At 46.7% G+C, this 15,819-nt stretch overlaps 1 protein-coding gene across 1 annotated transcript in view; it reads left to right on the forward strand.

Moving 5' to 3' along the window:
* Positions 1–15,819, forward strand: part of LOC106584031 (VWFA and cache domain-containing protein 1) — an 80,310-nt gene that overhangs the window by 30,246 nt on the left and 34,245 nt on the right. Inside the window, exons 2-3 of the mRNA XM_014168821.3 lie at positions 6,332–6,394; positions 12,939–13,087. Of these exons, the coding sequence (XP_014024296.1) occupies positions 6,332–6,394; positions 12,939–13,087 (212 nt within the window). The remainder of the gene's footprint in view (positions 1–6,331; positions 6,395–12,938; positions 13,088–15,819) is intronic.

A 15,819-nucleotide genomic window follows, 5' to 3' on the forward strand; every position in this document is an offset into this window, starting at 1 on the left:
GCTTTCATACTTAAGATTGACAATTGAAATTGATTACATCACGTATTTTGCAGACAAGCAGGGACGGCCCAGTCATTTCATTAGAAAATGTTGCCTTAATCTGTGGCACTGAATTGAAATGCAGACATTAATAAACTAGAACATGTTTCTGGGGTTTTAGAAATGTCGCATTTTGGACTTTATTAGACCTGCTCCCCCCAGTAGTGAACCCTTTTGGTTTCTCCAGTACTCCCAAGATATCGGCATATAGAGCTATAATGCTCCAAGTAACAAATACACTGCAATATGGAAACTAACCCTACAATCAAAATGGTGGATAGCAGGGAATCTGTGTTCTAGTATGTGTAGAGAGCCTGAAAAAAACCTTCACATCGGAGGCAGAACTAGGGTTGCCTGACTCCCGGCTCTAGCCCTTTCTAGTGCAAACGAGCGAAGCGTATCTGAGAGTGGGGATGGCAAGGAGAGAAGCAGCGTACCAACAGCAGGATGCAGATACTACCTCAGTCTATCTCAGCCTCCTAAAGGCTGTCTGTCTTCTCGTCTGTTTGTACCACGCTTGAGTCGTCTGTCCTTCCCGCCCACCCCCTGGGCTCCCACACGCTCCCACCGTCGCCTCCCTCTGCGAAGCACGTGGAATATATATATATATATATATATATATATATATATATATATATATATATATATATATATATATATATATATATATATATATATATATATAACTCCCAAACGCACCCATGCAGGCACAGTATGGGGGAACTTGGTGCACCACACCGAAGTAATGCGTCCATGTTTCCATCACCCCTTCAGGGTGTCAGACCGACGGGGATCTCCCAAACCCTGGTCCACTGATCAGTCGGCCCTAAAGAGAGGATTAAATTGTGTAGTTTTCTGTGACTGACCCCCCCCCCCCCCCAACCCACTCCCTCCCTCACCAGTCCAACCCGAAAAGACTGTGGCTCAAGGCTCCGGACTGGCCTTTGAAGGTGACTGAATTGCTAATAGGTTTATTTTCCCCACTCCACCACAACCTTCCCTGGTCACAGCCTTCTAATCAAAATGCTTCGCCGCCTGTGCCCGCTCCCTGTCCCCAGCCTGGATCATTTGAGGATTCTCTATTTTCTGCCTGTGGTTTGTCAGCTATTTTTAAACTGTCAGCATTGTTGTGTGCGTTGTAACCGTGCTCAGTGTCATATTTTAGTTTTCACTGAATCTGTTGGTTAGGCTACAATGGGGCGGCAGGTAGCCTAGTGGTTAGAGCGTTGGGCCAGTAACCGGAAGGTTGCTGGATCGAATCCCCGAGCTGACAAGGTAAAAATCTGTCATTCTGCCCCTGAACAACCCGCTGTTCCGAGGCCGTCACTGTAAATAAGAATTTGTTTTTAACTGACTTGCATAGTTAAATAAAATAAGTTAGGGTGGGGGGGGGGGTTTAGCTAAATTGAGATGAGTGCTGCTCATGATGATATTAATCTAGTTGGCTCATTTATCAGCACTGATCAGAACATTTAGCTAACACGTTATGTAGCGTAACAAAGTGGATTATTTTGCTCTTCAGTCGCGTAGTAACCTACTACCAACCAAAAGCCTGTCACTTGTCTGATAATCAATCAAAGTGATTTTGTTTCACCGAAGTTCCGTCTGTATATATTTGGCTGGGACGCTGGGAAAAGTGTGCGCCGCCTCGTGGGTCTCCCAGTCACAGCCGGCTGCGGCACAGCCCGGGATCAATCCCGGAACTGCAGCGACGTCGCTAGCACTGCGATGCAGTACCTTTTAGACCGGCCAAATTAATTACTTTTTGTCCACTCCCCTTTTTTTGATTTGAGCGACTTCTTCCAAACATGCGCTATATATACACAAAAGTATGTGGACACCCCTTCAAATTGTTGTATTCGGCTATTTCAGCCACACCCATTGCTGACAGGTGTATAAAATCGTGTACACAGCCATGCAATCTCCATAGAAAACATTGACAGAAGAATGGCCTAACTGAAGAGCTCATTGACTATCAATGTTGCACCGTCATAGGATGCCACCTTTCCAACAAGTCAGTGATTGATTAACATTTCTTCCCTGCTAGAGCTACCCCGGTCAACTGTAAGTGCTGTTATTGTGAAGTGGAAACGGCTAGGAGCAACAGCGGCTCAGCCGCGAAGTGGTAGGCCACACAAGATTCTCTGGTCTGATGAAACCATGATTGAACTCTTTGGCCTGAACGCCAAGCGTCACGTCTGGAGGAAACCTGGCACCATCCCTACGGTGAAGCAGGGTGGTGGCAGCATCATGCTGTGGGGATGTTTTTCAGCGGCAGGGACTGGGAGACCAGTCGGGTTTGAGGGAAAGATGAACGGAGCAAAATACAGAGAGATCCTTGATGAAAACCTTCCCCTTTATATATATATATATATATATATATATATATATATATATAAAGGGGAATATATATATTTTATCAATTTTACTTTCCGAATGCACTGCATTTCTTGCCACCCTAGGGTCACGCACTACTTATAAAGCAAATTTAGAACTTGTATTACTCAAAAACATAAAATACTGTCAAATACGTCATACCTAATTTTTTTAAATATTGTGATATGATATTTTGACTGTGTCGCCCAGCCCTAATTTAAATGACACCCACTCTGTCTCAACCGATGGCGGGCACAACACAGAAACGTCAAATGTCTCTGCTTCAGCATATGTGAATATGACAAAAGAATCTGAGTTGACGCCTTTTTTTGATAATTGACGTTAAAGGTTAGAACATTTTATAATTGTATAAGTGTAAAATAGTTTCAATCAAGCACAAAGTTTTTAAATGATATCAAACTAAACCATTTATCTTTTTCCAGTGATGAAGACATGGATGTCTCATGGTATGGGCATTTCCATTGAAAATAACCCATGAGCCTTAGCGTGTTTTTATAGGAGCATAACAAACTGGGTGTCAAATGAAAGCGAAGAGTCTATTTTTTGGGGAGGTAAATTAAGGCATAGATAAATTTTTCCAACCCTTTTTCTGTCTTAAAAATTTGGCATAAGTAAAGGCTGATTTCTGGATAAGCAGATGGGAAACATGGTCTTTTGAAGATGTTTACCTTCAGTAAGTTTAAGAGATACTGCTTTGTGCCTTCTAATTCCGTTACCCAAAAACACACATCTTTAAGATGTTTTCTCATTTAGAGGGAGGATAATGGAAGTTCACAGAAGTAACAAGTAATGGTAGAGCTACCCATTAGTTATAGTGATTATGGTAATAGGTTTACCAAAGAATCTGAAATGCAATTACTCCAACCGAATTGGCTACAATGAGAAATCAAAGTCGCAAACCACAATTGGGTCACCTGCTACTGTGATCCCTTCCGCTGGCGTACTGTTATGTTCAGCTCATAGCGGTTCTCTCGTCTGGAGGTCTAACCAAGTGTAAAAACAGTCGTTCTGGACAACCCCTCTCTTCTGGCCATTTCTTTCTCTCTCATTCACTCTTTCATATCCCAACTCCTCCTGAGACACACGCAGGGAGTGGGGTCATGGCCAGGGTCGCCATTGAATCTCACCAATGGAGCAGTCAGGCTTATGTGCCTTGCTCAAAGGCACAGCAATAGATTTGTTTTTCCGAGCCAGCGACCTTTTGGTTACTGTCCCGAGCGCTCTAACCTCGAGGCTACCTGCTACCCCGGTAGAGTAGACTACAATATATTGTACTGTGCTGAACCATACTGTACTCTATTGCACTGTACTGTACTCTACCCTGCTGTATTGTACTGCACTCTACTTTGCTATGCTGTCCAAACTTGTGAAACATGAGAAGAATGACATGAATACCCATCATTCTGCATTTCGGTGTAGCACAGATCAGGGGACCGGAATGTAGCTCCGTTACCGGGTGTGAATCCACTTCACATAACATAGTTCAATAACCAAAAGAGATTTATTTAAACTCAAGGCGCCATATCATAGCTGACACACCATTATTTCTGCAGACATCTTTTGAGTCTTAATTCGGAGCATATATTTAAGAGTTTTTGGAAAACGTGGACACATACAAACCTGAGGAAAATTTGACATTCAGTTACCAAAGTTTGCATCTGCACAGTTCTTCCACTAAATTCGTTTTTGTAAATGTTTACATTTACGTCATTTAGCAGACGCTCTTATCCAGAGTGTTTGTGGACATTGTTAAGTAGTCCTTGTACATAGTTGTATAGTTTTCTAAACTTTGAAATCAATGTATTTTTTTTATTTTTATTTTTTCAAACATTTAAAGTAAAAAAAACTTAGTCAAAGTGTAATTCCGTTACCTTGGAATTTCCCGTATGTAAAAAGGGTCAAGTTTGAGCACCTTTTATCTCCTGAATGTTTTGGCATTCAGGTCCAAAAAGTCACTGTCGGGCCACTTCTTCAACGTACAAACATGTATGAAACGTTTTGTTTAAATCAAAAGGGATGCTGTCAGTGTTTGATTTCAAATGGACTTACTCTGGATTCCTTCAAGCAGACGCCCACCCACATCTGCACACCCCTCCCACTCGTCGCCAGCGTGGCATGGGAATGTATAGAAGGCTTATGTCGGCAAGAACGTGGTAAAAATGGGCCATTTTGAAGGGGGGGGGTCATATAAATGTAAATCTTATGTGAAAGGTGTATAAGATTTAGTTAATTTGGGCAAATTAGGCCGTGGGTGGGTTTGTTCATTGAAGAGGGCCACCCCAAGCTTTAGGTTTCAGATAGAAATTAGGGGCGTCACATCAACCGGCCCCGGTGGCCCAGCCAGGGTGAGCCGTATTGGGTTAGAGATTGAGGCATTCCTCCCTGCCCAGGGTATAGCTGTGAAAGCTGCTGGACCACATCCAAAAACAAACAGCCTGCACGGTGGAAGACCAGCTAACGATACAGCGTTAAGCTAACTCTAACACTAGCTAGCTAGCTGTGGGGATGGTTCAGTTTGTTTTTGTGCTTCATGTGTTTATTTCACAATTTTAAGAGGTTGGGCTAGTTGTCTGAATAACACTGCAGGTGAAATGTGCAGCTTTTTGTCTTTTGTGTGTCTGTTTCTCCCAAGTTTTACTAACACATACCTCCCAGTGTCGACCAAAGCCTAGCACTTTAACTACAGTAGAGAGAATAAAACCAGCTCAGACAGGACTGTTCTCTACCTGACAGCCGGCTTTTTAGGTTTTCCTTGTGTTGATATTTAGGAACCTAGTTCAGCGTGACAAGTCTCCTCTTGATTGTGTGAGGTCCCATAAATCAATGCTTGTTTTGACATCTACCTTTATTGGGGGGGGGGGGGGGGGGGTTACCATGGTAATGCAATAAAGTGGAGTGAACTCTGCGTTGGCGGGCGGAGTGGTGTGGAGTGAAGCATGCTGGGTAGGTGGTGCCCCTCCGCTCTGTAAGGTGTCCTACAGTATGTGTGGACAGGACTGGTGTGTGTGTCTGTAGTGAAGCAGCAGAGAAGCTTACAGTGAAACACCTGCCACTTTAAGTCAACGTTTATTTAACTGTTGTTTTAGTGCGCCTCCGCCTTGCACTAAATGTTGTGCCTGATGTTTGGGGGGCGGGGGGGCGCGGCGTGTGTGTGGTACGGTACTCAGGAGACAAGCTTGCTTAAAAAAGTTGTGTTCTTGGGTGTGTGTTTTGTGTGTGTCAGTGTGCATAGCATACCAGTGCAGGTGTTTTAACTGTTTTCTTGGGGGCTCATTGAGTTTGTGTTGGTGCCGAGGTCGTACAAGGACATCTACTATTGCTTCAAAATATGGATTTATGCCTAGGTCAAACGTGTTTTAAGGATTGGTGGAAGATGTCTATTGTACAGTATATGTTGCCTACACCAAACATGTTGAATGGGTTCAGATTGTTTTGCAGTCAAGTCAGCCTGTAGGCAGAATTTGACCAGATGTTATTGGCAGAGAGGTTTGGAGCTCGTTCTTATTGGTCTATTAAATCATTTACCGCATGGCGATGTCACCATGGAAGGCCAAAACCTCATACCACCAAAACAGGCTGAAATTTCAGGTGGTCTTTTCAAACAGCTCTTACATTTTTTTTTTGAATGTCACAGTATTTTTCCAACCTCATAGTGTGGAAATATACTTAAAACACAGGGAAATAACATTTTTTTGGACTGCAGTGGGCCTTTAAGCAATCAGAATAAATCCCATGTGGATTTGCGTCTGTGTGCAGTGATTTAGGTTTTTTAAACGAACCACTGCAGTAAGTCTTTCTACAGCATACTAACCATGTTTTTGTGTCTCCTCTCTCTCTCTCTCGCTCTCGCTCTCGCTCTCGCTCTCGCTCTCGCTCTCGCTCTCTCTTTCTGCAGAGAATTTTCAACTCGTTTGTGTACACGGAGAAGACCTCAAACGGAGAGACGGAGGTACAGCAGGTGAGTCACTGGGTGCTCGTGTGTGTGTGTGCGCACACGAGTGTATTTGCACAGTATGTGCGCTTGTGACTGTCTGTCTGTGCCGCAGTAACACACACACACACACACACACACAGCCATCATCAGAGGAAAGGAGGGCTTATTAAAATTCTACAGCTGCCGTCTCATTGGCTTTGAAGTTGTCTTTGTTTTTCACTCCCCCCATTCTCTAATGCACTAGAGTGTCAGTGCAGTAAGGCTTCACTCTGACAAGGAGATGCTGGAATGGAAACATGGCTCCTCTACCTGTACTCCAATGCGGCGTGAGAGACTGAGTTAATGTCATTTCATCTGCACTCTCCCATTGGTTGCCAATAAAGAGGCTACTTTAGAATCCGACATCTGTTTTTAAATAAACGTTATTCATCCCGTCGAGCAATTCAGAAAGGTGATGTCCACTGTGTCCAGCCCAGTGTGCTGAGGGGAAGAGTAATATACAGTGAACTCCTCCAAAAGTTACAGTGGCTATTGAGGTTAAAGTGCAGACTGTCCGCTTAAATTTGAGGGCATTGTTTTTTTAATCAATATCTGGCGATTCGTTTAGAATCACCTGATTTTTAGAATTGTACAATAGTCCACCCATTTTAGGGCACCAAATGTATTGGGACAAATTCACTTATGTGTATTAAAGTAGTTAAAAGTTTAGTATTTGGTCCCATATTTCTAGCACGCAATGATTACAGCTTGTGACTCTACAAACTTGTTGGATGCATTTGTTTGTTTTGGTTGTGTTTCAGATTATTTTGTGCCCAATAGAAATGAATGGTAAATAATGCATTGTGCCATTTTGGAGTCACTTGTATTGTATATAACAATAGAATGTTTCTAAACACTTCTACATTAAAATCCAAATGCTACCATGATTACGGATAGTCCTGAATGAATCGTGAATACTGATGAGTGAGAAGGTTACAGACGGACAAATGTCATATCCCTCCAAAAATGCTAACCTCCCCTGTTATTGTAATGGTGAGAGGTTAGCATGTCTTGGGGATATGATATTTGTGCGTCTAACGTTATCACTCATCAGTATTCACGGTATATTTAGGACTATCCGTAGTCATGGTAGCATCCACATGAATGTGGAAGTGTTCAGAAACACTCAACGTTTGACTATTTCAATACACAATTGAATTTGTCCCAATACTTTTGGTCCCCTAAAATGAGGGACTTTGTGCAAAAAGTGCTGTAATTTCTAAACGGTTCCCCCGATATGGATGAAAATGAAAAAATATATCGAATTTTTTTTTTTATTTTTTGTTTTTTTTGGAAAAAGGCTGGAACAAAATGTGGAAGTACTTTCTGATTGAACAGTATATAGTATCCATCTGTGGACTGTATAGGTTACCGCTCCGGTAGTATCCATCTGTGGACTGTATAGGTTACCGCTCCGGTAGTATCCATCTGTGGACTGTATAGGTTACCGCTCCGGTAGTATCCATCTGTGGACTGTATAGGTTACCGCTCCGGTAGTATCCATCTGTGGACTGTATAGGTTACCGCTCCGGTAGTATCCATCTGTGGACTGTATAGGTTACCGCTCCGGTAGTATCCATCTGTGGACTGTATAGGTTACCGCTCCGGTAGTATCCATCTGTGGACTGTATAGGTTACCGCTCCGGTAATATCCATCTGTGGACTGTATAGGTTACCGCTCCGGTAGTATCCATCTGTGGACTGTATAGGTTACCGCTCCGGTAGTATCCATCTGTGGACTGTATAGGTTACCGCTCCGGTAGTATCCATCTGTGGACTGTATAGGTTACCGCTCCGGTAGTATCCATCTGTGGACTGTATAGGTTACCGCTCCGGTAGTATCCATCTGTGGACTGTATAGGTTACCGCTCCGGTAGTATCCATCTGTGGACTGTATAGGTTACCGCTCCGGTAGTATCCATCTGTGGACTGTATAGGTTACCGCTCCGGTAGTATCCATCTGTGGACTGTATAGGTTACCGCTCCGGTAGTATCCATCTGTGGACTGTATAGGTTACCGCTCCAGTAGTATCCATCTGTGGACTGTATAGGTTACCGCTCCGGTAGTATCCATCTGTGGACTGTATAGGTTACCGCTCCGGTAGTATCCATCTGTGGACTGTATAGGTTACCGCTCCAGTAGTATCCATCTGTGGACTGTATAGGTTACCGCTCCGGTAGTATCCATCTGTGGACTGTATAGGTTACCGCTCCGGTAGTATCCATCTGTGGACTGTATAGGTTACCGCTCCGGTAGTATCCATCTGTGGACTGTATAGGTTACCGCTCCGGTGGTATCCATCTGTGGACTGTATAGGTTACCGCTCCGGTAGTATCCATCTGTGGACTGTATAGGTTACCGCTCCAGTAGTATCCATCTGTGGACTGTATAGGTTACCGCTCCGGTAGTATCCATCTGTGGACTGTATAGGTTACCGCTCCAGTAGTATCCATCTGTGGACTGTATAGGTTACCGCTCCAGTAGTATCCATCTGTGGACTGTATAGGTTACCGCTCCTTGTGTGTGGACATTTAGTTACAGTATGTTTTAAAAAAATTTACGGTTCCAGAAACCATGCTAAATGCATCCGACCAGTAGATACCTAGGTTGATAAAATGTTTCCCTTCTTGTCCGTTTCCTTGGAGGTAGGCTGGAGAGTTCAAGTTTTACATTATTTTTTTTCCAAAGAATGATTCTTATGCTGTTCGAATTCATCGAAAATATTGACAAGATGTTCAACAGTGTCTCTGTAGCAATTGCATGCCTCGAAGACTCTTGCTAATTTAGCATTACCGAGACCAGACGGTGCCAGCCCTGGCATTGCTGGCATGGTTCTCCCCGGGTAGGAGGCAGGTGGGAAATGACACTTTGGCACCGTGGCAGCCAAACAGCACCAATTAGAGCTGAATCCACAGTGGGGAGGAAGCCCAAAGAAAAAAGACTGACTGAAAGACAGGCAGAGAGACAGAGCCCGGCTTTGAGACTGGCACCCCGGCTCCCCCTTCACCATCTCCCTCTCGCTGCTCAGCCAGGAGACGAGCAAGGTGAGGACATCTGCCACTGAGTAATGACACAGGCTGGCCATCTCCACTCATCCCAGAAATGTTTAAAGTGTAATAAACATGATTCTAGATGTTTATTTGGCTTAGCCAAAATGAAGAAGATCCCACTTGGGACTGAGCCAGACAACGGAGTGGACATTTCCTATTAAAAGTCCTCAGCGTTATGTCTGTTGTTTGGTCCTCTGGGGAGATGAGATGGAATCAGTAAAGCGAGAGAGACGGCAGACAGTGGGCAGCTAGCCGGAGGTCAAAACAGCCTATAGATGGACGGATTGTTGTGTGTGTGTGTGTGTATGTAGCCAGAGGACAAGGTGGTCACGCCAGTCTAACAGCCCAGTCTGTTTATCAGTGTGCCTGAGCCCCCAGGGACTCTACAGACTAGAGGTGGAGGCTGTGGTCTGATGGCGACATTTCTGTAAAAGGCCAGTCAGGGCTAGTGGAGAGGTTTCTGTGTTTAAGAAATCAAATCAAATCAGTTCCATGGAATGACTGTGATGGGTTTTTTATTCTCTAACATTCTCCCAGTCTACCCTGGTACTGACACGGGTTACATCTCGGCTCCCTAACCCTGACCTAGCCCTAACCGCCCTGAACCAGAGCCACACAATGGAACTGCATGGTCTGGGACTTCCTGGTCAGGGCTACAGCAACCACAAAGCCCAACATGTGTTCTAGTGAAGTTGGGGAGGAGTAAGCGGTAAGGCCGGGGTCGTCGGGTGGTTGGTTGGGATTTGTGGGTAGGGAAGGGGGGGGGAGGAAGGAGGGTGGTTTTGGCTAAGGAAAAGTACTCCTAAATCACTAAACCTGTGCCTTGCAGGTCTTTTGGTTTCTCGTTCCTCTGTAGTTCCTCTGGACTCATGAATGGGTATTTCTCAGTCTTAACCACACCGTGCTGTGGCTAGTGAAGGCACTCGGACAGCTCAACAGTGGTTGAGACGCACCTAATAGTGAGTCCACATTGGGCCTAATTGCTGGTCCGTCCCAGTCTGGGAGGGGGGTGTACAGTATGTTGGGCCGCGTCCCAAATGACAACCTACTACCGGCATAGTGCACTACATTTGACCGTAGCCCTGTCAAATGTAGTGCACTATATAGGGAATGGGGTGCCATTTTTGGACTCGCATATCGGGTGGCCCTGTAATTCAGGGTGACGCCGCTGGCCCCTGTAAAATGCCATAATCGGAGGAGCGGCTGGGCCGGCGGATTAATAGGAACAGCGACTGGCTGATTGGGTGTAGCTCGGTCAATGGGTCACAGCACATTTCTCCTGGCCTGGCCTGGGCAGTGTTGGCAGGCACGCCTCGTTATGGGATGTGGACAGACGCGGGGACGGGTTGCCGGTAGAGGGGACGGGTTGCCGGTAGAGGGGACGGGTTGCCGGTAGAGGGGACGGGTTGCCGGTAGAGGGGACGGGTTGCCGGTAGAGGGGACGGGTTGCCGGTAGAGGGGACGGGTTGCCGGTAGAGGGGACGGGTTGCCGGTAGAGGGGACGGGTTGCCGGTAGAGGGGTTACGGGTCGCCGGTAGAGGGGTTACGGGTTGCCGGTAGAGGGGTTACGGGTTGCCGGTAGAGGGGACGGGTTGCCGGTAGAGGGGTTACGGGTTGCCGGTAGAGGGGACAGGTTGCCGGTAGAGGGGTTACGGGTCGCCGGTAGCGGGGGTTCTCCCAAGTTGTTTTCTTTTCTCCAGGCAGTGAGTGAATGTCACTGATTTGAGTCTTGTTAAAGCCTACTGTATGTTCTGAGTTTGTGTGAGTTATCAGTGCTTGTTTGTGTTGATTTCTAGCCTATCTTATCCTACGCAGGATATGTAGCCTGTGCGTGAATGCGTGTGAGTGGGTGTGAGTTGCCACGGTCCTGTAGGTTCTAACGAGGTTGGTTCCCTGTGGGGGTTTTCATTGGCTCCAGAGTAGGAACAGGAACCTGTTGTGAGGGGCTGCTAGTGCACTCGTTATTAGTGTCCCACAGGTGGGAACCCTTTTTTGAATGAGGCTCAGAGATGCGTGCAGTCAGCCATAACGCCCCCTCTGAGAGCTGTAATGTATGCATAGCGTTAGCTGGCACACTAACACCGGACAGACAGGGGCCTAGTCAGGCCGAACACTAACCAGCACGATTCAATTATCCGCCCCTTTTTTAATGAACTACATTTTTCCTTTTGAGGGATTTCTCACAAAACCAGGACAAAAAAAAACACCATGACTTTGGGTCTTTTCACAATTGAATCTGTAGAGTGGTCTTTTTTTTTGGGGGGGGGATTGTTTACATTTGTATCTAGTGTTTGACATTTTGGCCTTACTCAGGCCTCCTTTAAGACGCCATCTTGTTTCATGTGTAGGTGCTACAAAACAACAATTGGTGTCATATGAAGCTGTACTGCTCGCTCTGTGATATGAGTATTTTTATTTCAAGAGACCGGGTTGGGATTTAGGGTTTGAGCGTAGCCTGAAGGTAAGGTGGGGGTCGTTCCTCTTGCTACTCCTGTAGGCAAGCACCGGTTTGAGAGAGAAGGGTGTTCCGTGTGCTCACGGCTCTGTATCAGCGTTTCTCAAACTAAGTCCTCGGGACCACAAGGGCTGCACGTTTTTAGTTTTTTATGCCCTAGCACTACACAGCTGATTCAAACGATCAAAGCTTGATGATTAGTTGATGATTTCAATCAGCTGTGTAGTGCCAGGGCAAAAACCGAGTTTGGGGAACCCTGCTCTATCTAATACTGTACGTTGCCTTGACTTCCTCCTGGATTTGGGGACCGTGTAGAGACTGCTGGTTTCACTATGTTTGTCAGAGCTGTATGTAAGTTGAATCACGGTCGTCTTACATTTACATTTTAGTCATTTAGCAGACGCTCTTATCCAGAGCGACTTACAGTAGTGAATGCATACATTTCATACAATTTTTTTTATTTTTTTTCTGTGCCGGCCCCCCGTGGGAATCGAACCCACAACCCTGGCGTTGCAAACACCATGCTCTACCAACTGAGCTACAGGGAAGGCTTGTTTGTTCTTGTTTCGTGAGGAATCGCGCTTTGTCTTTTCTCTCGGTTTCCCGTACCGTCGACTGTGCGACGCGTCACGATTCCTTCTTAAGGCTGACCGCTTTCACGCGCGGCGTCTGCTTCCGAGGCCTTTTGATGTTGTTCAAAGCTCTCTGCCTCGTTAATTCAACCAGTATGTATGAGGACTCGGTGTGTGTCTTTTGATACGGGCCTTGTTCAAATCGGAATAAAGAGGAGTAGACTGTCTGACTGCGGTTTAGATCTAGGTCTGAAGGATGCGCTTCAACCCAGCTGGAATAAAAAGGGAATATAGGTACTCAAATATAATCAGATTCATTGTGTGTGTGTGTGTGTGTGGTTATGTTTTCCATAAGTAATTCCACCATGATGAGGAGAACCTTACGTATGATGTGTGCTATACAGAATATATCCAACTGTGTGTGTGTGTGTGTGTGTGTGATGGGTTGTAGCTTGCGAAGAAGATCCGTGAGAAGTTTAACCGCTACCTGGACGTGGTGAACAGGAACAAGCAGGTGGTGGAGGCGTCCTACACGGCCCACCTGACCTCCCCCCTCACCGCCATCCAGGACTGCTGCACCATCCCCCCCTCCATGATGGAGTGAGTATATATGTACACACACACACACACACACACACACACACACACACACACACACACACACACACACACACACACACACACACACAGCCCCTTACCCCTTCCTCTGTTTAAATGTATTTTAATCCTGTCTAGCAACAGTCCTCTCCATGTGTGCAAAATCCGCAAATTGAATTGACATTTTAGTCCTTTAGGAGACGCTCTTATCCAGAGCGACTTACAGGAGAAGTTGGGGTTAAGTACCTTGCTCAAGGGCACATCGGCAAGATGTTTCACCTAATCGGCGCATGGATTCAAACCAGCAACCTTTCGTTCCCACATGCATGAGCAGCAGTGGTGGCAATGAGCGCCGCTGCTCTGCTCGGCGGCCATTGAATTCTCCACAGATGCGGTTGTTTATGGGTAATGGAGTTGTCTGAAGGCCTATTTCCATCAATCTCCCGCCACTGCAGGAGCAAACGTACGTCGGGAGAGAGAGGGGGAGAGGGCTGCTTTCAACCCTAATCTCTACAGCTCCAGCTGTCAACATATCTCTCGCTCTCTCTCCCTCTTCCTATCTTCTTCTGCTTCTCTCTCCCTTTATCTCTCAGTCCTAATCTAGTTTCGATGGTGTTTTCTGTCTCTCTGAAGTTTCTCCCCCGACTTATCTGGAGTTCCAGGGTCTGTCTCTGCTTCTCCCACAATCAGTCTGGCTCCGCTCCAGCGTAACACCTGTAGAATTTCATCCGGATGGAGTCCAGTCCAGGTTTTTCCTCTCGCGGACTTATTCTGGAGGAGAGGGAGGAAGCTGGGAGAGCTAGGGTGGACGGAGAGTGAAGATGATGACGTTGCGGATGGGGCGTGGAAGGGACGCAACGAGGGTTGAACAAAATCGAGACTCACTTCTGAGGGCTGTCTGCCAGTCTGATAACAGTGCATCGCTCCCACAACTTCAAAGAATCCCACTGGGGTGAAAAGCTGACCGCTCCTCACTTTGAAAAAGTTCACCTGGGAGCGTGAGCGTTTTTGAAGGAGCGCAGAATAACTGGTCCTCTCCGCAGGCTCTCCCAGTCCCAGCCAGGGAAAGTTAAAAATCCAAACATCTGTGTGCCAGTGAAATGCCATGAAGCCTGTTTTCAGATTCGGTGCCGTGCTGGACCCCCCCCCCCCCAGAGAGGCTGGTGGCAGACCCACCCGTCCCCAGGTCAGGGTGTCCTTCGTTGGGCTTAGAGTCGGCTACTGCTGCCTGCTTCTGGGTCATATGGTGGGTCATAGCTGGGGGTGTCAGGTGGTTCACAGGATTTCCCATGTCACACAGCCGTCACGCGACCACAGTGGTGTCAGCTTGCCCATAGCCCCCCCCCCCCCCCCCTACACACACACCACGCTGCAATGCTTTCATCAGTGTTTGGTCAGGGGGCCAGCTTCCAGGTCTAGGTAAACAATCAGTGCCTGAAAATGGCATGCGTTTCAGGTTTAAGTGACTGATCTTCAGGTACCAGCTGGGTCACAATCATTTCCGGCTTATTTTGAGGAGGGGGGGGGGGGGGACGACAAGATCCGTCTGATAGTTGATCACAGCCGTGAACTCCCGTCTCCAGTGTAAGTCAGCTCGCTGAGCGTCGTGTAGGTGAAGCCGCCGCAACTGTCACTCCTACCGCAGCGCTGTACAGATACACATACACCCCCTCCGCATGCAGACGGAAGCCTGTAGCCGGAGTATTACATGAAACACAGTAACGTAGGCCTGTACGCTGAGTACACAAAACATGAAGAACACCTGTTCTTTCCATGACGTAGAAAGACCCAGGTGAAAGCTATGATCCTTTTTATTGATGTCACTTGTTAAATCCACTTCAATCAGTGTAGATGGAAAGGGGGGGGGGGGGGCAACTCACTATTAGGAAGATGTTCCTAAAGTTTGCTATACTCAGTGTGTGTGTGTGTGTGTGTATCTCTACGGTTACAGCTACCTCAGAAAAGACAAACGGTCGCTAGCCAACCAGGCAGGCTGGTGGAGATAAGAACAGGCGTTTAGCTGTCCAGCTGTGTGTGTTTCGATAACGACAGGGGCCATACAGGGTTGTAAAATTCTTCTAATGTGTATTCCTTCCATGTTGTCATTTTACTACATGGAGACGGGAGGAAAACCCGTAGACCACCCAGCCATTCCTGATGTTCTTATCTGGCTACGGTCTCCAGTGAGGTGTTGCTGGAGGAGTATAACACGTTATCTCCTGCGCGTCGTTATGACTTTCTCGTCAGTGAGAAAGGAAATGGATGCAAAATAGTACAGCAATTTTAATGTGAATTGACCACTGGTGACTGAGCTCCTCTCCTCTGGCTGTGGCGTGTTGATCCTGCACTGATATCTGGGAGGGAGAGCTGGGATCAGGGATGTGGGGTCAGCTGGTTTTCCTGTTTTTTATTTTTTTTATTTTTTTGTTGCTCTGAGTGAACTAATGAAGCCTCTGTTTGAGCATGAGGGGGAGGGAGAGCGAGACGGGGGGGAGGGAGAGCGAGACGGGGGGAGAGGGAGGGAGGGAGGAAGAGAGACTTAGCAGGCTTTAAACCCCGGGCTGATAGGAGCCCTCTATCTCTCCAACCAAATGCTTCTGTCCCTATTAAGAGACCTTCCTCCGCCCTCACTCCCTGTTCCCCAAATCCCCATTGAGCCCCCCCCCCCCCCCCCCCCCCTCTTATCCTCCCCGGCAGCAGCTACGCTAATGAAACGCATTGCTATGTGCACTGAT

The sequence above is a fragment of the Salmo salar genome, chromosome 23 (assembly GCF_965601325.2).
Source record: "Salmo salar chromosome 23, fSalSal1, whole genome shotgun sequence".
NCBI lineage: Eukaryota > Metazoa > Chordata > Actinopteri > Salmoniformes > Salmonidae > Salmo > Salmo salar.